General features: G+C 44.2%; 1 protein-coding gene across 2 annotated transcripts in view; it reads right to left on the bottom strand.

Annotated features, from left to right (window-relative positions):
* The window catches only part of LOC310854942 (AP-2 complex subunit alpha-2), a 40,461-nt gene extending 14,881 nt beyond the window's left edge, over positions 1-25,580 (bottom strand). For both annotated transcript variants that reach the window (XM_083759709.1, XM_083759710.1), the window contains exons 1-12: positions 25,374-25,580; positions 22,574-22,642; positions 16,036-16,178; positions 15,464-15,657; positions 12,993-13,122; positions 9,118-9,219; positions 6,286-6,394; positions 5,206-5,356; positions 4,528-4,696; positions 4,046-4,183; positions 3,762-3,869; positions 2,532-2,606 (exon numbers count right to left, since the gene is read on the bottom strand). In XM_083759709.1, coding sequence (XP_083615835.1) covers positions 2,532-2,606; positions 3,762-3,869; positions 4,046-4,183; positions 4,528-4,696; positions 5,206-5,356; positions 6,286-6,394; positions 9,118-9,219; positions 12,993-13,122; positions 15,464-15,657; positions 16,036-16,178; positions 22,574-22,642; positions 25,374-25,440 — 1,455 coding nt within the window. In that variant the 5' untranslated portion in view covers positions 25,441-25,580. The remainder of the gene's footprint in view (positions 1-2,531; positions 2,607-3,761; positions 3,870-4,045; positions 4,184-4,527; positions 4,697-5,205; positions 5,357-6,285; positions 6,395-9,117; positions 9,220-12,992; positions 13,123-15,463; positions 15,658-16,035; positions 16,179-22,573; positions 22,643-25,373) is intronic.
* Between the last annotated feature and the right edge of the window lie 296 nt (positions 25,581-25,876).

The raw sequence follows: 25,876 nt of genomic DNA, 5'->3' as shown, positions 1-25,876 counted from the left end.
TGTGTGTGTGTGTGTGTGTGTGCAGTGTAGCCTAATGGGGCTTTGCTAGGCAGACAAAGTAACGCAACAGAGTTACAGAATCAAACCACTTTGCAACCAAACTACAATACACAAGCTATCTCTCTGGTGTTGTTCAATCATGACTGTGTGCTACACAGTGACAGATTTGTTATGCTCTGGACGTTCCTGAGCCGCGCGCACGGGCGCATGTTAGGGGGAACACTAACATGCGTTAATTGCGTTAAATATTTTAACGCAATTAATTAACGCAATTGATTAATGCCATTAACGCGTTATTTTTGACAGCCTTAATATATATATATATATATATATATATGAGTCTGGAGGAAGAACCATTAGAACATGAGACACACAGAGTCTGGACATATTATTGGATCAAGGTCAACCTGGGTTTGCCCACTGCATGTATGCAAGTCAATCAGTGACAACAAGGAGGCAGCATAGGATAGATTCACATTTGGGAATTGCAGCCCTGAAAAGCCCATACACACATATCAAACACATGTTCTGTGTCTTGTCTGTTGTTAGATGGCCGCCACAATGCTTTTCCAATGGGAGTCACATGGTTTGACCTAGAGATGCTCCGATCAGGTTTTTTGGGGCCGATCACCGATCACTGGAAACAGTATAGGCCGATACCGATATTGCCGATACCGATCACAGCGTCGTGAAATCCATATTTTTTTCCATTGTGTAGCATATATACTTACTGTATTTTCTACTGTACTCTTCTTACACATCATTGACATTGTAAGTATAAAAATTAGGAGATGAGAAAGTTTTTTTGCAAGCTGAGGCAACGTGCAATATTTCACTCTAGACTCTCTTAGAGACAACTTGGAGGTTACAGAGTAAACTGTAGAGACTCAAAATGCAGTGGTTCCCAAAGTGGGGTCCGTGGACCCCCAGGGGTCCTTGAGGGAGTTCCAGGGGGTCCCCAGCTAAAAGGATAGTTTGGAACCAAATGGACCCGTTAGGGTTAACATTGATTTTACAATATGAATTGGGGTCTCAGAGATAGAAGTGGCATTAAATGGGGGTTCGTAGTCAAACTGGGGGTCCTTGAAATTAAACTGGTGGAGAAATTTGAGAATCACTGCTACAATCTTCTTATGGGGGTCCCTGGCATATCTTTTCAAATGGGGGTCCGTGGGCTGATCAGTGTCAATTTGGGGGTCCTTGACGTGAAAAGGTTTGGGATCATTGGGAACCACTGTCTTAGAGACAACTTGGAGAGTAAACTGTAGCTTTCTTCTTTCATCAAATACAAAAATATAATAATAATAACATACCGTACATGTTCAGTGCACGGACACAGACAACTGAACATTTCACTGTACAGACTAAAATAAAAAGCAGGCTGCTAGTGTTAGCACTTGTATACTGTATAGGCTCGCTGATCGTTAGCTTAGTGCTTAGATTAGCGTGTAGCTACTGATTCAACCGGGGTCATACCTATGTTCCCTCAGCCCTATGTTCCCTCACCCCCGAGGTGCGCTGCGGGTCGGGAGAGGGTTGCGGTTAGGTTTAGGTGTCTGCCCCGGGGGTGCGCTGCGGGTCGGGAGAGGGTTGCGGTTAGGTTTAGGTGTCTGCCCCATCTCCGTCTTTAATCTAAGTAATTTTTTTATTGACAACGTGAACGAACCCCGACACCAGCGCTGCAAAAATAGACAGATCTACAAGCTCTCAACGCGTAGCGTCGGTGCGGGGGGAGGCATACTATCATCCGACAGAGCATTGCTGCTCTGAGGTGCGCTGCGGGTCGGGAGAGGGTTGCGGTTAGGTTTAGGTGTCTGCCCCGGGGGAGGTTAGGGTTAGGGTGAGGGAGGAGGTAGGTTGTCGTTCGGACCAATGCTCCGTCGGATGAAAGTACTGCACTCCGGTGCGGGGAGGCAAGACTTCTCCGGGGAGGAGGAGACTTGGGGGGCAGGCTACATGTTGCTGTGGCTAAAAACACTGTCACCAGCCAGTGGTTGGCTAATAGCTTAGCTTGCATCTGCTTGTCCGTTCCAACTTCACTTCATCTCCACCTGTAACTTATTTCTTATTTTTTCCCTGGCTGCGGAGCTGCGCTGCAAACAGACAGATCTACAAGCTCTCAACAGCGACCGGAGCTGCAAAAACAGGCGCCCCCTTAAAGGAGACTTGCCACTGTCCCACTGTCTGTTTTGATCGGGCATTTTGATCGGCAATTTTGATTTATTTTGAGAATCCGATCCGATCCAATACAGGCATGATCGGCCGATCATGATCGGTGGCCGATCTATCGGCGCATCTCTAGTTTGACCAAACATTTGTGTTTGATGGCTGTGTTCTGCACATCAAACAAAAATGTTTGGTCTGACCATGTGACTCCCATTGGAATTGTATGGAGCCAAACTCATCCATCAAAAAAACTCTGTAACATAGCTACGTATTTGTAAATTACTTTTGAATATTTCAACCTACAGCTCTGCACATACAGTATCTATTTTTAAATCAGTTATGGATATTTAAATGTGTGTTCTCACCTCAAAGACGGTCTTGGCAGCGTAGCCCTGCACGTCATCACGGTTGATGACAATCTGGATGACTCTGTACCACACCTATAATAATAACAATAACAATAATAATATTAACAAATATAGCTGCAAGCAGCGATATGGCGGGACCAAGAAGACAATACGCAATAAGATCAATATGCACAAATAAGAATCATGGGCTGAGTTGGCGGTGGCCGGATTTGAACTCATGACCTTGTGCTCCAAAGGCAAGAGCTGAGCTATCCGGACACAGTCTGTTTTTTCATTGTAAACAGTAACATCATTCAGTGTTTTTGGTAACAAGTATGTGTCCTCGTTTTGGGCATGTCGTTATCCATTTCTACAGTGTGTGTGCTGTTCATGTGTTCACGTACAAACTTCTCTTCAACTGGGATTTCAGTTAATGGTCCATAGATTGTGTGTAGGACATTTCACACGAATTGCTCAAAAATCCAGGTAAAAAATCAGATATATATTTTTCAAACTTCTCAAAATGGCGGAACATCTGAGGGCGGAGCTTACTTGTCAAAGTGACAGATGTGTTCGCCCTGAGTCAAGGAACATGTGGAAACAAGTGCCATGAATTTTGGCCAAACAAAGCATGAGTTATAGCCATAGCGCCCCCCTATTGGAGTAAGACTGCTTTCAGTGCTATTTGGCATGACCCTCTACCATACTGTACAGTTGCAAAAGCATATGACGCTGCATGTATGTATTAGGGACAAAAGAAGAATTTTCACAAACCAGTAATTTTCATTGGCTCATAAAAACTTCATTCTTTGAACTTAAAAGAAATGTACTACGTATAGGTCCAAAGTTCACGTGTAGACGTTTTTGTGCATTTTGATCAAAGATCCTGGGAGGAGATACATTTTAACAGTTTTTCATATAATTAAAAATGGCGGGTGATCTAAAGGTCAGAGGTCAATAGTCAGAACACGAAAGTTGTTCGGCATGAGGAGACACATATGTGTATCAAAGTGTCATAGCTAACGGTCAAACGGTTCATCAGATTACTGCGTTTCGCGAAAACCGACTGCACCGTTCAATCAGAACTGTAATTGCTTGTAGTTGCTTGTGAACTGTAAAGGAAAAAGAAGGAGAAGAATAAGAAAAAAAACCCACAAAAACAATGTGACCAAAGTCACTTTGTGACTTCTTGGTCCCTTAATAATAATAATAATAATAATACTAACAACAATAGATGAGGTACCATACCTCCTCGCTCACGTAGTCCCCGGCGAAACGGATCAGGTTGAGGATGGTGTCAACGTACCAGGTGTAATCCACCGCATACTTCTCTGCTAGGATGGCAACCTTCAGCACCTGTAGGTAGGAAGGTCAAAGGTCATGCTATTCTCTGTTAGAAAGGTCAGTTTATTCTCTGTTAGTGTATGTGTGTGTGTGTGTGTGTGTGTGTGTGTGTGTGTGTGTTTTTGTGTGTGTGTGTGTGTGTGTGTGTGCGTGGGTGCGTGTATGTGTGCGTGCGTGCGTCTACATACGATCTCCTCTCTGATGGAGTAGTCGGCCGTCTCCAGGTAGCTCAGCATCTCCGCTACGATCTGCTTAGAGTTGGAGCGATCACACATGGCGTAGAGGAGGTCCACCGCCCTCTGACGCACACTCACATCTCTCTCCGTCTGGAAGCAGTGGTGTAAAAGTAAAAAGTGTACCAACAGTCAAAGTCAAAGTACTCATGCAGAATGTCTCATTTCAAGTTTTCAAAAATCTGTTGAAAATAACCGCTCACAATGTGTCACATGGCGACGGATTGTGAGCTTGTAGATCGGCTATTTTCAAATGGCCAATCTCTAGTAACTAGTAACTAAAGTTTACAAAAAATATAGTGGAATTACACAAAAACAAAAGAACATGAATTCAAGGCTTCAACCCTAAGCCAAAATTGGGTGAACTACTACTACTTTTGTGTGTGTGTGTGTGTGTGTGTGTGTGTGTGTGTGTGTGTGTGTGTGTGTGTGTCCACCTTGAGGGCATTGATGACGGTGTCGATGTGAGTCTTGACCGCCTCGTGGGAGAACTCTGAGCTGGCCAGAGTACACATGCTCTCCAGAGCCAGATACCTCAGGTTGGTCTCTCTGTGCTGCAGGAACTGACCCAGCTGGTTACACGCTCTGACCAATAGGGTGGGCTCACTGAGAGGGAGTGGGAAGAGAGAGAGAGAGAGAGAGAGAGAGAGAGAGTGTGTCAATGATCATCATTTTAACAAAGCGTTTTCTTAATTATTATTCTTGGGCCTTCTTTTTCTTTGAGCATATAATGAGGTAGCCTGGTTAATAAACCAGACTAATATCGCACGGACCGCAGGATATTAGTCTGGGGAGGCTCAGCTTGGATTTCATTTCCAGGGGGGGCGGGTTGAAACATTTTCTCTTTGACGCAATTGGTCAGAGCTACTGTCAGTCAAAGGTCTCAAGCATTGAAAGTCACTGTACCAAAGCCCGCCCATATTGCATACCGTGTCCCGATTGGCCGCCCCATTTCTCTGGTGTAGGAAATGGGCGTACTATTGAGCCTCTCCAGACCGTAATCCGCCGGCAGGCAATTTATTTTTGCCAACGGCTGATTCGGTCTGGTTTATTAACCAGGCTAATAATGAGGTACAACAGCACTATGTAAAGTACTATGTGTACTAGCACAGTACCTGTCATGGTGGATGATCAGGGCGATAGCCTCAAACAGCACAGCGTTCTTGGCGTTGGAGTGCTGAACCTTCTTGGACTTGGGAGGCTCCTGGGCCTTGTTCAGGATGCTCTCCAGACACTCTGTCAGGCGGCCGCGCAGCGCCGCGTCCTCTAGAGGGCAGCACAACACAACATGTAACCACTAGCTTGTACCCTTTTAAGATGATAAGCATGGCTTTTGGAAAATGTACTATAGTCACTTATCGTAGTAATGTGATTCTATGTATTTATTCTGTAGGTGGTGTAGGAAGCTCTTCATTGTATTATGTATTGATGTGCAGTAAATGCTGAATATTGTTGCTGGAAATGGAGATTGTAGGCAAACCAGGACAAAACCCAAATAGTACACTTTAGACAAAAAACATTACAGAGAAGTTCAGGTGTGTTTAACTTTGGGTCAATACGGTTGTCTGGTATTGACCAGTACCAAGTATCCAAGTATCTTGGATTGACTTTGGTTGAGCACATGACATTAATTTAAGCCGTTGAAGTGTCCTAGCTGAGTGGGCTCTGTCATGAACAAATGATTCAATACCTATACACAACTCATGCTTCTGGTGTTTGGGGTTTCCAGGAACATACTAGGTGTAACAATGTGCATCATATTTATTTATTTATCATAGAGCTATTAGACTATTTTTAGAAGTTCATAAATTGATTCCAGTGTTGACAAACAACGGGGATATTGGATGGGAACCTCCAAGTGTCAAAATGTACGGCTATGGAATAGACTTGTGAAGATGTGACCAGCGAGTCGACTCACTAAAAATATCATTAACTGGGTGGTCACCCCTGGACAAATGAATTGAGAAGTTTATTTGTTTTCTATCTTTCAAAATAAGTTACAATATGATCATCAAATTAGAAGGTCAATGTTTTCCAGATATAAAGAAAAATGGTGTAGTGATATATGGTATAAACCTAAGTTGCAAACTTACTGTCTCATAAAGGACAGATACACCGTAGAACCACCCTAGAACCTTATGTGAAGTATAATTTAATATCTAACTGCATGACACACACACACACACACAGTGTACCAGGTGGAGGGTAGCATTGCAGGAGGCGCAGCAGTTTGACAGACAGCCAGGGTGCAGCCACAAAGTAGTAGGTGTAGTCCTGGAGGTCAACGGAGGCAGATGTCACGATCTGTGCGCGCACACACACACACACACACACACACACACACACACACACACACACACACACACACACACACACACACACACACACACACACACACACACACACACACACACACAGATTAATTTCGTGCCCTGATGAAGACTGTGAGAAGTTGAATCATGTTTTTCTCTCACTTAATAATTTGTACATTATAAACTATAGGATAGCAGGTAAACCAAGAAGGTAGCATCAGGCTACTAGTACTTGTGTGGTGTTTTGAGCTTTTTATTTTTTTTATGATCTTTTTTGTGGCTTTCTCCTTTCTGTATTTTTGAGTGGTGCAACCACTCCTACAACCAGCAATGTCCGTGTCTACCTATGTGTCTACCTATGTGTGAGCACGAGTATATGACTTATTAGTACCAGTAGGGGGCACCAGAAACAGAGAGAGAGATAGTGGCTGCTCTGTTGCCTGCCAATGAGAGAGAGAGAGGTGGGGGGGGAATTGCACCACTCAGTTCACACGGGTGTGATTTTTATAGGAGGGATAGGTATGCAGTAGACTGACAGGAAATGGGGAGAGAGATGGGGGGGGGGGGGGGGGGGACGACACGCAGCAAAGGCCGCCGGGAGCGGGAGTCGAACCTGTGGCACACTGCCAGACTGGACTACCAGCCAAGGCGCCCAGACGGCCACGCCAGTCGATCGGGCCATATTGAGCAATTTTAAGAAGAAAAAAAGAAAGAGGGGTTTAATCACTTGAACCGTTTCCGCGCCATTGCCGTAGATCTAGGTCAATTGAAGCCTATTATTTAATACTACGCTTACCACCATTGCCGTTGATCAATGGCAATTGCGCTTTTATAGCGCTTTCGATCAATCAAGCCATAATGCTACTTGCGTTAGCATCGGCTACCTGTTGTTGTCATGACAATGGATCGCCCATCTTAGATCGTCCTCGCCATAATAATCCATTCTATCTGTTTATTTCAATCGCCTGTATCTCCTATTCCTTGTCCCAGATGGCATTTTTGGTCAAAACAACGTTTCTTTGACGGCACACGATGTGGACCTCTCCAGTGTCCCGGCATAGATCCATCTTGTAAACAACAGTTGAACGAGACCTGTTCAGCTTCCTAGGATATGTCTACTTCCGGAAGTCTGGAAATGTGGCTTTTCAAAATAAGAGCTCAACTGGGAAAAATGCTGGCGTGAATTAGATCTTAATTTTTCAATAAATGCTAGCGGGCTAAGTGTTAAGAAGAAAAAAGAAAAAGAGAGGTTTAATCACTTTTCCATTCAATATTGCTACACGTCTATTGATAAATGTGTGTATATTGTGTTCATGTCAAGGTGCGAGTTTGTCCATACTGTATGTGTTCAAATATAATGTCTATGAATTTGCCATATTTATATCCATATTAATATTTGTTTCCATTTTACACTTAAAAAACCTATCCACATGTTTCACACAGATTTACAGTAATTTATTTTCTTTTATAATATGCTGTAAAAGTGTGAAAAACTATATATATATATATATATAATATATATAGCACCTGACAAAGCTCACTGCGAAACGCGGTGTGCTAATAAATAAGTTGATGCAGTAAATTGTCTCTGTTCCCTGGAGTGTGCAGTCCCTTCTTTGGAAGGGACTGCACCTCCCACGGGTATTTTTGGATGTGCAGGAGTCCCCTTTTGGTCTCATATATATATACATAATGTTAGATTAATTGTCTCCACCAGGCCGAAGTCCTAGGGGGAGAGTATGTTTTGCACTCCGTCCGTCCGTCCGTGTGTCCGTCCGACCGTCCGTCCGTTAGCAGCTAATCTCGGCCACCGTTAACCCGGTCGATGTCAAATTTTGCACACACACTCCCTGGATGCCAACGATGAACCTCTGCCCCAAACTTTCCAGAACGGCCTGTTATAGCGCCACCAGGAGGCCACTTTGTGCAAAACAAGTTTTTGCACAGTACACCTACAGATTTTGTCCAAACATCACGCAAATTGGTACACAGTCTCTCTACAGCCATTCAACGAAACCGGTCTTTCAGATTTCTCACACTCCATCCTGATTGGTTAAGATTGGCTTCCAAAGTTCACAGGAGTGCTCAGTTTCAAACAAAATACTGCAAATCATGAACACATCGCGTGATTTCCGTGAAATTGTGCACCCACATTCCCACTAGGCTGAGGACAAAATGCCACATGAACAATTTAAACTCAGCCTCAAGGTGGCGCTATAACTGGCCAAAAAGTGTTTTTACCTCTAACTGCACGGATCTGTGGATAACTTTGTATGCCAACTCCCTAGAGGCCAAGGAAAAACCTTTGTCTGGAATTTTTCACATCTGCTCTTTATAGCGCCACCAGGAGGCCGACATATGTAAAACACATTTTCTATTATTACTCCTTCAGATTTTATCCAAATTTCACGCAAATCGCTACACATGATCTCCATAGTCATGTGATCAAGACAGGTTTGTTTGATTTCTCATATTCCATCCTGATTGGCCACGATTGGCTCCTACAGTTTTCAGGAGTAGCAAATGGCCACAACTCCTCAACGCAGCGTCCGATTGCAATGAAACTGTGCATGCATATTCCCACTAGGCTGAGGAAGAATCCTGGTGGAGACCTGTGCCGATTGGCACTTTATCTAGTTTACACTTCGTTGTGCAAATGTGTTGCTTGTGGAAAAGAGCTCCTGGAACTGTAAGATCTGTCCTTTTGAGACCTACCCTGCTGAGTCGGGCGACAGCCAATGAGACGGAGGTTCTGAAGTCGTCTGGACTCTTCTGAGCCAATGTGGTGATGAGGCTGGCAGCCGCCGTAACCACGCCCTACACTCACACACACACACACACACACACACACACACACACACACACACACACACACACACACACACACACACACACACACACACACACACACACACACATGTATAGGCTGAAGTGACACACTGTGAGCTTGTACATCTGTTATCTTTGGATAATCTGTGTGATAAGTACTGAGTAACACTTACGTGTAGGCATGCAACGATATATCGTATATCGATATATATCGATATTATATCAAGACGATATGTATCGATTTATTACTGTGTGAAATGTGATATGAAATGTGAGCTGTAATCATATTCCATCATATTCAATGTGATTTTGGAGAGAAATGAGACAGACTCCATGCAGTCACTTTCAGTAGTAGAGGCCTGCAGAGGGGAGCTGTACTGTATGTGTCTGTGACACAGGTGATGGTCGTTATTGATGCTCATTAATACATCAAGGAAGGCAATTATGTTTCTGCACTGTCAAATAGGTCTACATCTATCCTAAGATGCCATCAAATAAAATAAGAAATGTTAACTCGAGCTAGGTTTAAACATGAAAGCATGTTTACAGTTGTTGCACAGAAATTAAGTAATTTTACGTGAAAAGTAATGCTACTTTTACAATGAATGTAGTTAAATAAAAATAAAAATCAGTGAGATATGATTGGAACCAGGAGAGGGCAGTGTCAGTGATTCCAAGGGTGGATTTGAGGCGTGAGATGAGTATGGAGTGGTGAATGGTGTCGAAGGCGGCACTGAGGTCAAGGAGGATGAGGATGTTGAGTGAACCGGTGTCAGCAGATAGCAGGAGATCGTTGGTGACTCTGAGGAGGGCAGTTTCAGTGCTGTGTTTGGTGCGGAAGCCGGATTGAAATTGTTCATAGAGGTGGTTTGTTTCCAGGTATGCAGTGATTTGGTTTGCGACGACTCGTTCCAGAATTTTTGACAGAAATGGGAGGTTTGAGATGGGCCGGTAGTTATTGGGGGAGTCAGGGTCGAGGCCGGTTTTTTTTAGGATCGGTGTGATGGAGGCAAGTTTTAGGGAAGGGGGAACGAAACCAGAGGAAAGGGAGCTGGCTGTGAATATTGTTGATTTTTTCATGAAAGAAGGTTAGGAAGTTATTGCATTTTTCAGTGGTGAAGGAGTGGGTAATGGTGTCCATGGGTTTGAGTAGTTTGTTTATTGTGGAGAAAAGTACTCTGGGGTTGCCACTGCCTGACTGAATGATTCCAGAGTAGTATGAGGTGCGGGTGGAGTTGATGGTGTCCTTGTAGAGCTGCATATGCTGTTTATGCATGTCGGAGTGGACAGTGAGCCCTGTCCTCTTGGATAGCCTTTCCAGCTACCGGCCCTTGGACTTGAGGCTGCTGAGTTCATCCGTGAACCAGGGAGCAGTGTGGGTGAATGAGACAGAACAGGTTTGAACGGGTGCAAGCTGGTCAAGGGAGGAGGAGAGTGTGGTGTTGAATATGTTAACCAGTTCGGTGGGGGAGTCAGACTGTGTGAAGGAGGAAATGGAGATGGCGTCGGAGAGGGATACGGAGAGACGAGGAGTTGATGGATTTTAACTTCCGAAACTTTATGGTGCGTTTTAGCTTCTCTTGGGGGGTGGGGGTGTCAATGTGGAAGTCTATGGCAAAGTGATCTGAGATGGTAGCACCAAAATTGGTGCTAGATATGTGGCTGATACTGGAGTTGGTGGAGCAGACTAGGTCGAGGGTATGGCCTTTAATATGGGTGGGGAAATCGATGTGTTGAGTGAAATTGAATAGTGTCAGGATGACCATAAATTCAGAAGCAGCAGTGCAAGTGGATTTTTCCACATGGAAATTGAAGTCACCCAGGAGTGTGACAGATGGGGATATGGAACACAGTTGTGTGAGAAATCCTGATAGGTCGGAGAGAAAAGATGGGTTGGGTTTGGGGACTCGATAAATGACTGCGATGACCAGGGGTTTGGGGCCGGATAGTTTAAAAGTGAGGGATTCGAATGATGGTGGGGGCTGGATGGTGATTTTGGTTAATTTTATGTTAAGCCGGTGGATGACAGCAATACCACCACCGGCACGCCCGTCCAGGAGGGGATTGTCCATATAGGAATAGCCGGAGGGGGTAGATTTATTTTGTGTAATGTATTCCTGAGGTTTTTGCCAGGTTTCAGTGATGAATATAAAATCCAGTTTTTTGTCAGTGATGTAGTTGTTGATAATGGATTCCTTGAGGTTGAGAGAACAGGAGTTAAACAGTGCGCATTTAAGATGAGATGGTATGCTGACGGAATGAGGTGCTTTGACTAAGGCTCTCAGACAGACAGGGCGCACGTGTGGTTTGTTGTGGTGACTGCGTGACGTCACGGCTGGACGGAGACTGGGCAAATTAGCCATCCTCATACCATTCCTGTTTGTTAATCTTCGCTACTTGTCGGCTAAACTGACCGCTCTCACCCGTTCTCCTCCTAGGCAGAGAATTGCACACCTCCAGACCGCCTGGAGACGGCATTGTTCAAGTTAATGGCTCATTTGCATTTCACTGTCAGCTCTGAACCTGGTGACTCCTCTAAATAAAAATGACAACATGACAAGGCACTTTGGCGTTTCTGTGTTTATAATTCTCCAACCTGAACTTTTAACGTCAAAAATCCCAGCCTGCCTGCATGCGTGCGTATTTAGCGAAAACTGGGTCACAGCTACCCGACGCTCAATCATGACATGTAAAGTAAACCTTTGATTGCCTTTCAGCAAAAACATATAAATAGGCATAAGTGTTACTAACATGTAATGATTATAGATAAAGTGAAATGTTTGTTTTATTTACTGCGCAATGGCCGGCAAGGCTCCAGACATTTCCTTGGAGTGAGAATGCGTGCCATTGCTATTCAAAAAAAACCCGTGTGAAGTGAGGGGCACTCTTATTATACATCAGCCAATCAAATCATCACATTCCGTGCTACAAACACATTCCGTGCTCAAAAGCACCTACACACAAAGCTGTGCATAGGAGGGGCTAGCGCCCCTCAATGACAGTGTTTGAAATTATTCCAACCCGATAGACCTAGGTTAACCTCTAAATGTTGGGTTGGTCAAACGATAAAAATCACACCCATGTGAAGTGAGGGACGCTCTTATAATCATACATCATCTCATTCTGGCCATTCACAATTTGTGCCCTTACTTTTCGATCTTCACTTTTTTTTTTTTTTTTTTTTTATATTTTCTAACAAGACAAACATGTAAAACACCAATGCACATAGGTGGCCTTACACAGGGACAGCTTAAACAATGAAACAAAAACAATAAAAAGGGGGGGGGGGGACCGTTAAAGACAAAAACAAAATCGATATTCATATACAAATATACTTACTCTAAAAACTCATGAGTCAGCAAAATATTGATAATTGTTTTCTTAGCAGCAGTTGAGGCAGCTAATAAAATGCGTTTGTCCTGAAAGGTTAATGCAATGTTTGGGTTATAACCAATGAGAAGGTCTTTTTGAGGGGCGCTAGCCCTTCCTATATCCAGCTTTTAGTGTATGTTCACAAACTTTGTGAACATACATTAAATTCCCATTGACAATTTTTGTAACCTAAATTTAACACAATCAACCACCAATGAAGGGCCCCAGGAGCCCCTCAAACCAAGTACCGCGTGGTCCAGTTTCCCCAAAGGGTCTTTGATAAAAGACGATGGCAACTCAACTCCCCCCTGCAGAAAACGTGTGTGTGTGTGTGTGTGTGTGTGTGTGTGTGTGTGTGTGTGTGTGTGTGTGTGTGTGTGTGTGTGTACCAGGTGCTGGTCGTTCAGAAGGTGGACCACCCTAGCGGTCCAGTCTCCCATGGGCACCAGGTCAGGTGACGTCCTGTTGAGTCTCAGAAGACACAGTGCTGCACTCTGCTTCACACTGTCCATGGTGTCCCTGTTACCATGGAAACACTGTTACTATGCACTGCTTCACACTGTCCATGGTGTCCCTGTTACCATGGAAACACTGTTACTATGCACTGCTTCACACTGTCCATGGTGTCCCTGTTACCATGGAAACACTGTTACTATGCACTGCTTCACACTGTCCATGGTGTCCCTGTTACCATGGAAACACTGTTACCATGCACTGCTTCACACTGTCCATGGTGTCCCTGTTACCATGGAAACACTGTTACTATGCACTGCTTCACACTGTGTCCATGGTGTCCCTGTTACCATGGAAACACTGTTACTATGCACTGCTTCACACTGTCCATGGTGTCCCTGTTACCATGGAAACACTGTTACTATGCACTGCTTCACACTGTCCATGGTGTCCCTGTTACCATGGACACCATCTCTCAAAACTGCTGCAGTCACACCTCTATTAAAGAAACCTGGTCTAGACCCCAACATCTTCAATAACCTACGCCCCATCTCCAACCTGCCATTCCTTGCAAAAATTCTGGAAAAAACAGTTGCTTCACAGATCCAAGCTCACCTCACCAACAATAACCTCTATGAACAGTTCCAGTCCGGTTTTCGCCCCCGTCACAGCACAGAAACAGCCCTCCTCAAAATCACCAATGACCTCCTGATTGCTGCTGACTCTGGACTAATATCAATCCTCATCCTCCTGGATCTGAGCGCAGCTTTTGACACCATTTCACACTCCACCCTCCTCGAGCGACTGGCATCAATTGGTATATCCGACACACCCCTAGACTGGTTTCACTCATACCTCTCTGGCCGTACTCAGTTCATTCAGCTCAAATCATTCACTTCGCATCCCTCCCCCATCTCCTCCGGTGTCCCCCAGGGCTCTGTACTTGGCCCTATCCTATTTATCATTTATCTCCTCCCCCTTGGACAGATTTTCCGCAAATACAACATCCTTTTCCACTGTTACGCGGACGACACCCAGCTCTATGTCTCCTCCAAACCCTCTTCCACCTTCCCACCCTCCTCCCTCTGTACCTGTTTGCAGGAAATCAAGTCCTGGTTCACCTCCAATTTCCTCAAACTCAACAGTGATAAGACCGAGGTAGTCCTCATTGGTTCCAAATCCACACTCACCAAGCAACCCAGTTTCACTCTCACCATTGACAACTCCTCGGTTTCCCCCTCCCCTCAGGTAAAGAGTCTGGGTGTCGTCCTTGACAGTACCCTATCATTCCACACCCACATCAACACCACCATCCGATCCGCCTACTTCCACCTCAGAAACATCAACCGCCTCCGCCCCTCACTCACTCCCCACAGTGCCGCTATCCTGGTTCACTCTCTCGTCACCTCCCGTCTGGACTACTGTAATTCCCTTCTCTTTGGTCTCCCCCACAAACTCCTCCATAAACTCCAACTAGTCCAGAACGCTGCTGCCCGTATTGTCACCAGAACCCCTGTCATCAGTCACATCACCCCTGTTTTACACCAACTCCACTGGCTCCCCATCAAATACCGTATCGACTTCAAGATCCTCCTCCACACATTCAAGGCCATCCATAACCTCGCCCCCCCATACCTGTCTGACCTTGTCCACATCAATATCCCCACCCGGTCTCTCAGGTCTGCCTCCTCCCTCACCCTGAAAGTCCTCCCAGCCCGTCTCTCCACCATGGGGTCAAGAGCTTTCAGCCGCTCTGCCCCTCACCTCTGGAACTCCCTCCCCCCTGACATCAGAAACATGGACTCTATCACCATATTTCAAACTCACCTCAAAACCCACCTGTTTAGGCAGGCCTATGACTCTGTGTGACTTTCTGCTGCAAGCTGTGCCCTAGTTTAATTATTATTATTATTTTTCTGCTTTTAACTGTGTTCTTGTACTGCTTTTAATCTGTACGGCGACCTTGAGTGCCCTGAAAGGCGCCTTATAAATAAAATGTATTATTATTATTATTATTATGGAAACACTGTTACTATGCACTGCTTCACACTGTCCATGGTTGTAGTTGTAGGACTAATGACTGGTCTAACCAATGACTAGTCTAAACCAAAAACTGTCTAAACTAAGTACTGCACCCGTTACTATGCACTCTGCTTCACACTGTCCATTGTGTCCCTGTTACCATGGAAACACTGTTACTATGCACTCTGCTTCACCATGGAAACACTTTTACTATGCACTCTGCAAACCTTTATTGATTTAAGATTCTCAATGACTTTGGACTCCATTCCGTGATAGAATCAGTTCTCAGTTCTATGACTGACACACCTCTGTAACTGTGCATTAGCTATATGCAATTCATAGTGCTGTGTGTGTGTGCGTGTGCGTGCGTGCGTGCGCTCCCTACCCGGCCACCAGGATGCGAGGTATGTCCTCAGTGAAGGCCTCTGCCATCTCCCTGCTGCCCACGTTGGCCACACAGTGCAGCGCCAGGTTCATGAAGGTGGGGTTCCTGCTGGACAGGTCGTTCTTCAGGCCGTTGTTTATGAGCCGGATCAGGTCGCTGTTGGAGTTCACCAGCACTGAGATGAACAGGTACCCCTGAGGATGAATCACTGTTAATGACCACACTGAGATGAACAGGTACCCCTGAGGATGAATCACTGTTAATGACCACACTGAGATGAACAGGTACCCCTGAGGATGAATCACTGTTAATGACCACACTGAGATGAACAGGTACCCCTGAGGATGAATCACTGTTAATGACCACACTGAGATGAACAGGTACCCCTGAGGATGAATCACTGTTAATGACCACACTGAGATGAACAGGTACCCCTGAGGATGAATCACTGTTAATGACCACACTGAGATGAACAGGTACCCCTGAGGATGAATCACTGTTAATGACCACACTGATAGATAGGTAGGTAGGTAGGTACATTAGTTGGGTAGGTAGGTAGGTATAGATCTTACTATTTGTTTCTCTGTGTATTTATTGGAGCTCAGCAGGTTGACAGCCTCCATATGACCAAAGTCGATGTCGTGTCCCAACAGGAAGATGAAGAGCAGTTTACACACATACTTCTTCTTACTGTAGCCATCCAGGGCCTTGTCTCCTACACACACACACACACACACACACACACACACACACACACACACACACACACACAATTTACAATTTACAATTTAGGCATTTAGCAGACGCTCTTAATCCAAACATATTACTGTAGCCATTCAGGGCTCAAAAATCAAAAATCAAATCAAAAATATTTAGGACGACCGTTGAGCCGATTCTACTCTATGGCTCCGAGACATGGACACTTTCAATGAGAGAAACGGCTGGAGGGCACTTACACCCGCCTTCTGAATCTCTCTTGGAAGAGCCACTCATCGACTGTCATTCCCAGATGTCATCGCTAGGGACACATCAGTAAGCAGGAACTGGGGATGGCAATGAAGGACCGGGAAGTCTGGCGTGGGATTGTGAAATCCATGATCTCGACCATGGTCGAGAAATTATGAATGGTGTGTGTGTGTGTGTGTGTGTGTGTGTGTGTGTGTGTGTGTGTGTTTGTGTGTGTGTGTGTGTGTGTGTGTGTGTGTGTGTGTGTGTGTGTGTGCGTGCGTGTGAGCATGTGCGTGTGAGACTGGGGGATTAAAGGGGAGTTGTGCGATCTTGAGGATTTCACAACAATCTGCTTTTAAGTGGCTGCATTGTTCAACATCCTGTCTGTCTGCATGCATGCCTGTGCACGTCTGTCTGCACGAGCGTGTGTGTGTGTGTGTGTGTGACTGTGTGTAAAGTAAACTGTAAACATTCCATGGTAACATCTGTGTTGTGGGGGGTTGGGATGTGGAGGGGGGGGGGGTGCAGGGGTCAATAGGCCAACATGTATGTGAACTGGTCACAACCAACTAAAAGCTACAATCCGGGACTGATCATGCTATATGTACGTATGTTTTTATTTACTGTTAGACGTTCCTGTCGCCCCATCTGATACTGTCATTCTGAGTCTCACACACACGCGGACAACCTCTTGAAGTGCTGACTCAAATGACTGTTTGTGCGCGTGCTTGTGTTACATAATCGGGGATTATATATATTTATGAGATGATAACGTGATGATTGTATTTATATATGTATATATATATATATTATATGATAACGTTGTTATGCTTATATATATATATATATATATATATATATATATACTTATAATATATCGTGAATAGGTTACATTGTACAGAGCGCTGATCAACACTTTCAGTCACAGGTCTGATCTGCTGTGGTGCGTGGAGGCGGAGACCCATCAACCTGTCTGCCCACCCCCTCGTCACCAGGAGCCAATCCGCGCTCGGAGGACCGACCTGGGAAGACTACTTAGCAGCACCTGTGACATGCAATCATTGGCAGTGTCTCTCAGTTTCCCCATACTGAGAGCACACTGTCCAGAGGAGCTAGGGAATGCTCAAATGTCTTGAAACTGTGTATAAGCGTAGGCCAGGGGCTATATCTGTGTGGAGCCCCTGAGCTGATTCTGTGATTCCGAAGGCCAGGGGCTATATCTGTGTGGAGCCCTTGAGCTGATTCTGTGATTCCGTAGGCCAGGGGCTATATCTGTGTGGAGCCCCTGAGCTGATCCTGTGTTCCTGTGTTAAAAGATACAACTGATATTATAATTATATATATATAGTATATAATATAATATAATATATAAATATGGCGTATGGGAGCGTACTTGTTGTAACTCTTTGTTAGGCAGTAGTTAGTGTAGGCAGCTTAGATAGTTTTGAACTTGTGTAACCCCTCTTTTCCTTTTGTTGGTTAGAGTTAGGTTAGAGGGTTATGTGACACTTTAGCATAGGGCTAGATAGTTTTGATTGTTTCATTTAAGTTGCCCCATACAGCCTGTCTTCGCTTTGTGTTGAATTTGTGATCACTATTGTTTAGTAATCTATATACCTTTATCATTCCAACGTTGAATAAACAACAATTCTTCGTGCCAGCCGTGTTGCATCCTCTTCTTATACCCCTAGACATACAAAGGGGAATGTAACAGTTGGCGGCTCGTCCTAAGGCACAGAAGGTTACCGGTTTGGGAAAGTGCTGGCTGGAGTTGTTGGTTTATTAGCGGTGATAAGGTGGTGAAGATGGCAACTCGATGCGTTCGTGGTGGCTTCTTTTCCTCTGTCCTGTCTGTGATCGGCTGGAGTTGTGGTGGTAGGTATGTTGCTCGTATTCTTTGCACCTTGAAGTTTTGCTTGTGTAGTAGCTAGGTTAATTGGACAAACTAAAAGTTGTTAGACTTCCAAATTTCTTAGAATCTCTGCGGTGGGGCTGTTGAGAGGCGGTATAGACAAGAGTGGTGGCAGAGCTGTTGGTTCTAGCCTACGTGGCAAATGTGGCGTCCTGTGGAAAGGAGCGGGCCAGTACAGATTTGGTTCTGGGGGTCGGGTCCCCGGAGCCGTGCTGGCCTGCTGAGAGCGACTGGGGGGGGCCTAGTCATCACCCTGGGGGCTTGGGAGCATCCATCGTCTCCGGGAGGTGGAACCTGTCTGACGGGGTGCCTCCTATCGGCATAATCACCGCTCCCCCAGTCTGAAGATGCAGCCACGGAAGAGAAATGTTGGTCCGGAGCACGGTGCTCCTGCTCTAAGCCCACCACTCAAGGAGTGCCTCTGTCCCTATGCTGCAGAAGGTAAGGTTGAAAACTTGAAATTCAACTGTCAGCGTTTGTGTTGAATGTGTTGCTGCCACGGGAAGATTGGCCTAACCCGTGAGGCGCTTGTATGCTAAATGAGGGTGCAGAAAATCGAGTAATATAGTTACTGTCGCTCTCTGTTTAGTTGTGCTGGTATCGCACTAATTTTGAAATGCCACGGTACTTTGGGTTAGTTCCCATTGTTCGTGAGTCCGAGGTGGGTTCGTACTTTAAGGTGTGAAAGGGTTAATAATCAGTGATTTTGTCTTGGGCTATATGTACTGCCCTGGTTCTGTATCTCACTCCTCTTAATTCGCTTCCCTTGTACTAGTTGCTGAGGGGTTGAGGGAAGGTGGCAGGGTTTAACAAGCTTACAGACAAATTAAAAGTGGTGTTTTCTCTCATGACAGGAGACATGTGAATTTGTTTGAATGTATGGCTAATGCAAAGCTCCATGCGTGGGTGTTTTGTTTCGTTAATCCAGTTGTCATGTATTTGACTGTCCAGTGATTGTGTATCCAATCAAGTGGTTTAGAATGTCCCCTGTGTTACTGTGTTGGTGATTAGTATCTAATGTGTTCAGGACAGGTACCACTATGACATGTGTGTTCGTCGTTATGTTAAGAGGACTGGATAGTCTAGCCTCGCTCTTGTTGAACTTGCAAGTTCGTTGTGTTTCATATTCAAAGCTAAAGTCAAAGCTCCTCAGTGGAGTTATAGCAAGCAGCTCCGCAGTGGAGATAGAGATGTTCTCAGTAGGATCCTTGATAGGAAGGAAATGAATCACATGGTTTATTTTGTGTCATATAACTTTAAGGTATGGATTCGTGTAAGATAAAAATGCAAGCGTACTCGTATAGGTCCCTGACCTTGTATGTATGTTCAGTTTGGTTCTGTTCTGGCAGACGGCAGCGCTTGCGTGGGAACCTGCCGTGGGAATGACTGGATAGTTTCATGAGGTGGTTGTTACAGAATAGCTACTCTAGCTTGAGATTGGTTGTGAGAGTCATTATTCAATCTTCCCTCTTTGTTATTTTTCATGAAGTGATTTGTTTATGCACAGTTTGCAGGTTGTATTATCTCCCTATGAGATCTGTTCCGATAACTTAACCTAGATGCGATTTGGTTATGTTTGAATGGTAAATATAATGTAGAACTTCACTATAGAGTGCAGGGGGTGTCTTGATAGGCGTGCTCCTCACTAGAGTATAGTTGTGGCTAACTGAGTGTTGTATAGAGTGCAGGGGGTGTCTTGATAGGCGTGCTCCTCACTAGAGTGTGGTTGAGGCTACCTCAAGAAAGTAATGTAAACCAAGTTAATTCTGGTGTACCCTGTATTTTATGCGTTTGGGAGGGTTGTGCCCAGAACGAAAATGTTGCTCAAACTGTGTTTGATTTTGGGTGTGGGGGTGTTACATAATCGGGGATTATATATATTTATGAGATGATAACGTGATGATTGTGTATATATATATACTTATAATATATCATGAATACACTGAATAGGTTACATTGTACAGAGTGCTGATCAACACTTTCAGTCACAGGTCTGATCTGCTGTGGTGCGTGGAGGCGGAGACCCATCAACCTGTCTGCCCACCCCCTCGTCACCAGGAGCCAATCCGCGCTCGGAGGACCGACCTGGGAAGACTACTTAGCAGCACCTGTGACATGCAATCATTGGCAGTGTCTCTCAGTTTCCCCATACTGAGAGCACACTGTCCAGAGGAGCTAGGGAATGCTCAAATGTCTTGAAACTGTGTATAAGCGTAGGCCAGGGGCTATATCTGTGTGGAGCCCCTGAGCTGATTCTGTGATTCCGTAGGCCAGGGGCTATATCTGTGTGGAGCCCCTGAACTGATCCTGTGTTCCTGTGTTAAAAGATACAACTGATATTATAATTATTATAGAGATATAAATAGTATATAATATAAATATGGCGTATGGGAGCGTACTTGTTGTAACTCTTTGTTAGGCAGTAGTTAGTGTAGGCAGCTTAGATAGTTTTGAACTTGTGTAACCCCTCTTTTCCTTTTGTTGGTTAGAGTTAGGTTAGAGGGTTATGTGACACTTTAGCATAGGGCTAGATGGTTTTGATTGTTTCATTTAAGTTGCCCCATACAGCCTGTCTTTGTTTTGGAGTGAAGTTGTAATCTTTATTGTTTATATGTATATACCTTATCACCTTAACGTTCAATAAATAACAACTCTTATGTCAGCCGTGTTGCATCCTCTTCTTGAATAGAATACCCCTAGACATACAAAGGGGAATGTAACAGCTTGCTACAATAAAGAGCAGGGCACAATTAAACAATTAGAATGTGTGTGTGTCACAACTGTCACGCTGTCACTCAATTCAGACTGTCACTCAATTCTCTCACACAGACACACACACACACACACACACACACACACACACACACTTGGCTGTGAAGAATAGGAAGACACAGGATTTAAATGGTGACCTACAGCAGTGTGGGCATAGAGGACAGGTCACATGACCTACAGGAGGGTGAGGAAGGGTGCTTCATTCTGGAGCACCCTAAATTTAGGTGGCATGGAACAGGTGGCCGAGAGACACCGCTGACATTTAGACCAGAGAGAGAGAGAGACACACAGAGAGAGAGACACAGAGAGAGAGAGACTCACAATAGTTTTCTTATACTGTGACCCCGTGACACTCCCCTCCCGCCCCTTTCCATATTTAAGTGATGTTTTCTTTGTTAAAATGAGTGTTTAATACCACAGTGTTCCTTCCATATGCTACGTTCCTTCCACACAAATTTTTTGTGAGGGTACCTACCCTAGGGGACACGGGGAGAACATGCAAACTCCACACAGAAAGTCCCTTTTGCCAACCTCACCTAGGGTATAGGCACTGATAACACGGAGGAGATGACATGCCCCCAGTGCCATCAGATTTTGCCCTGCCAGGCACTCCTCTGCTACACATGGAAGGAACATTCCACTGCCATGCGTGGGCTCCCGACTTTGGTAAAATCACACCTGTGTGAACTGAGCGGTGCAGGCTGTATGTGCGTTGCATTGTGTGTGTGTGTGTGTGTGTGTGTGTGTGTGAATGTGACCCGAATGCAACCCCAATCATCTGCAGGGATCAATAGGTCTACACTTATCTGACTGACAGAAAGACAGAGCCATAGACCTACAGACATAGGGGGGGACACAGCCCTTTATTGGAGCGGTGTGCACCGCTCAAAAATAAACAAAACTACATTTTTTACTCAAACAAAGGCTGTTTTGTTGTTGAAAGTCTATTCTCCAGCGTGGGAATCCTCTCAGGACCCCACCTTCTCTGTATATAATATACTTTCACATTTGGGCTTTTTGGGTTATGGTTAGGTTTAGGTATAGTTTAGGTTAGTTTGTTAATTGCATGGTCTTCTTTCTCTCAACGTCAGTGTTCTATGTTTCTATGACTCATTCTGCGTATAGAGGGTATGCGCGTGACATCATCATCAAACCAGGAAGTTATGCAGGAAGGCCTACTGAGTGGCAAAAAACTACTTTCTGGCCTTGACAACCCATACGTCCACACAGAAAAGTCCTACCTCATTGCATTAAACAACATTAAACAATATTAAACTCACTTTGCATGTTGCTTTGCTACTCGATTTGCGCATACCCTCTAGTCTATTACATATAAAAATATACAGTATATATATATATATATATATATATATATATATATATATATATATTTATTTTTTTATCGTTTGTCGCTGCTTTCAGCTATATTATTATAATGAATTAAACATTACATCAAAATCACGTCACTTGACACTTACCTTTAAACTTGGAGCGGATGTTGGCCAATTCTTTGTTAATCCGCCTGATTTCTGCCTCTTTACTTTTACCTGTAACCACACCAACATATACTGTTACATTGTATTTACAAGATGTACATACATACACACATACACACCAACATATACTGTTACATTGTATTTACAAGATGTACATACATACACACATGTGACTCTGAGATCCTGCTTAGACCAAATCTGATGTGTTTTGTCTATTACAATTTACAATTTAGACAATTTGGGCTCTTTATCCAGATACACATACATGTACATAAAAAGTAGTTGTCATAAATCATACGTAAGCTAAGAACGTAACAATGGAATATCTATATAATGAAACTATGCATGTATAAAAATGCTATAAGTCTACATAAAAATGTCGGGGCTAGGGCAAGTGCTACGGGCCATGATGGAGTCTGAAGAGGTGGTTTTCAGACTACGGCTGGCAGGTTGGGAGTGAGGCTGCAGTTCTGATTGTAATGGGAAGTGCATTCCATAGTTTTGTCTTGTCCTGTTTTGCACTTGTCCTAATGTTGTTGTAACTGCACTCTGCTGTCCCACCAAACCAAATTCCTAACATATTTACATGTCATGGCAATAAAGTCTTCTGATTCTGATGCTGATTCTGATACCGGCTACACAGACACGCGGATAGTGCGGGCCCCGGATATGCATGCTGTAAAAATAGGATCGTCTCTAATTCGTTTACGTGCGTATGCCCCCACGTGCACGTATATTGTCTCCCAAATGGAGAGAGTGGATCAAATCTGCACATGCCCACAATTCCGGTGTAGCCAGGAGTATTTCGCACACGCATTATTTATTAATGTTTGCAGACTTTTATGCTTACGTAACGTTAAACGCACATGTACTTGGAGTAGCTCGGCTGTAAGGTTATTCGAGGTGAAGCGTGCGTGCGTGCATGCGTCACAAGATGCCAAATTAAAACCAGGAAAGCATCTGTCATTTTAGATTTTAAACACTTTACATTTAACATGATCAGGAGAGTCACAACGTCGGCTATCGGCCGTGGAATAAAACCAGAAATGCCATCTGGGACAAGGAATTGGAGCTAAAGCGATTGAAAGAAATTTAGATGGATGCGTATGCGCGCTGCGATCAAGATGGCAGGCTCCAGTGTTATTGACAACACCAGCTAGCAACCCAATGTTGATGCGAGTAGCATCTCGACTCGATCGATAAAAAGCACTATAAAAGACCAATTTGCGTAGGTCTACGGGATGGGCGCTGAGCAAGAGGCCATGGGATGACACCCCTATGGCCCCCTAGGCCATGGAACGACACCCCTATGCCCCCTATGCCATGGGATGACACCCCTATGACCCCTAGGCCATGGGACGACACCATAGAGTAATAAAAAGATCATTAGAACAACATTCGACAATTAAGTTCTAATATTTCTACAACTGCTATACAAAACCTGTATACCGGTATCCAGACCTTTTGGGGCATAAACAAGAAGTTGAACATTTTACTAATATATATTTTTTTATACTTTTGGACAAAATAGCCAATTTCACATTGAGGTGCCCAGATGTCTATAGTGCCCATGTATCCTGTTTTACATGTTGCCCAGATGTCTAAAGCCCAAACCACTATTAAGCCCAAACCACACCAAAGGGTCGGGTTGGGACAAAACGTTTTTTAAGGTAAACCACACCAATGCAACTTATTGAGTTGCGAAGAGTTGCATTGGTGTGGTCTACCTTAAAAAACGTTTTGTCCCAACCCGACCCTTTGGTGTGGTTTGGGCTTAATAATGCCCACCTATCCTGTATTACATGGTGCCCACAGAATGTTGCAGATATCTATAGTGCCCAGTGTGCCCACCTATCTATCCTGTATTACATGTTGCCCACTGACATTGCATCTATCTATCCTGTATTACATGGTGCCCATACCTAGCCTATCTATCTGTATTACATGCTGCACAGATGCCTCTAGTGCCCACTGCCAATGCATCTATAGTGTATTACATGGTGCCCATACCTAGCCTATCTATCTGTATCACATGCTGCACAGATGCCTCTATGCCCACTGCCAATGCATTGTATTACATGCAGTGTATTACATGGTGCCCATACCTAGCCTATCTATCCTGTATTACATGTTGCCCACTGCCAATGCATCTATATATCCTGTATTACATGGTGCCCATACCTAGCCAACCCCCCCGCCATGTTTCAATGTCTATATAGGCCTACTTTTAGCTATTTTAATTGATATTTCAAAATGTAGCCATAATCATTGGATGTGCTACAAGCAAGCCTGATTTAAGTATCAAACTCCCCCAAAAGAGTATAGCCTACAAGAAAGTTAACGTTTGTGGTTATAGTCTTTGATTCTCTCACAGTGAGATATGTTATAATAACCTGTGAGATAATGACTACTTTCTACTTTAGCTAGCTTCATGTTCCTGCCAATATCTTTTGTATACTTTTACTGATTATGTTAAAAAGCGGACTTCACTAGTAACAGAGTAACCTATTTATGTACATTGCCGTATTGACACTTTTACTTAAGTAATAAATGTGAGTAGCTATACTTCTAGAAGTTCTTCCATCACTTGTTGACAACAAAAACTAAACATGAAGAAAAGTTTAAACTCACAGTTTCTGATGTCATAGATGAAAACAGAAAATATCGCACAGCGGACTTTTACAGTATTTCTATACTTTTACTTTAAGTAATAAATGTGAGTAAATTATTCCACCACTTGTTGACAACTAAAACTAAACATAAAGTAAAGTTTAAAACTCACAGTTTCTGATGTCAGAGATGAACACCGCCAGGCCTCTCATGCCGTCTCCTTTAGACACCGCAGGCATCTTTGATTTTAATATGTTGTGAATATGAATTATGATCAATAATGTTATTAATTAAAATGTTCTGCTGCAGGGTTTCACAACATGACAACACCCTGCTAACTGTAGCTAGCCCCGAGACAGCTAGCTAGCAGCCCACTGCCTCTGCTGTGTGTGTGTGTGTGTGTGTGTGTGTGTGTGTGTGTGTGAGTGCGTGCGTGCGTGCGTGCGTGGCGTTGGAACACCAACAGTGAAACTGCCGCCACCTAGTGGCCAAATCTGGGATTGCAATACTTCCGCATGTTGCTACTTTGATGTTGCTATTTGTAGTTGTCATGACAATTAAGCATAAAGGTCCATTATTTATTCTGAGAACCGTTCGCCCCACAGACTTCAAATTTGACACATGCGTTCCACATCACCACAGGACGTGCGGTGCCCAGTGTCAAGTCCGTTGGAT

This window comes from Protomyctophum parallelum (genome assembly GCF_964188405.1).
Source record: "Protomyctophum parallelum genome assembly, chromosome: 2".
NCBI lineage: Eukaryota > Metazoa > Chordata > Actinopteri > Myctophiformes > Myctophidae > Protomyctophum > Protomyctophum parallelum.
This window is presented reverse-complemented; position numbering and strand designations above follow the sequence as displayed.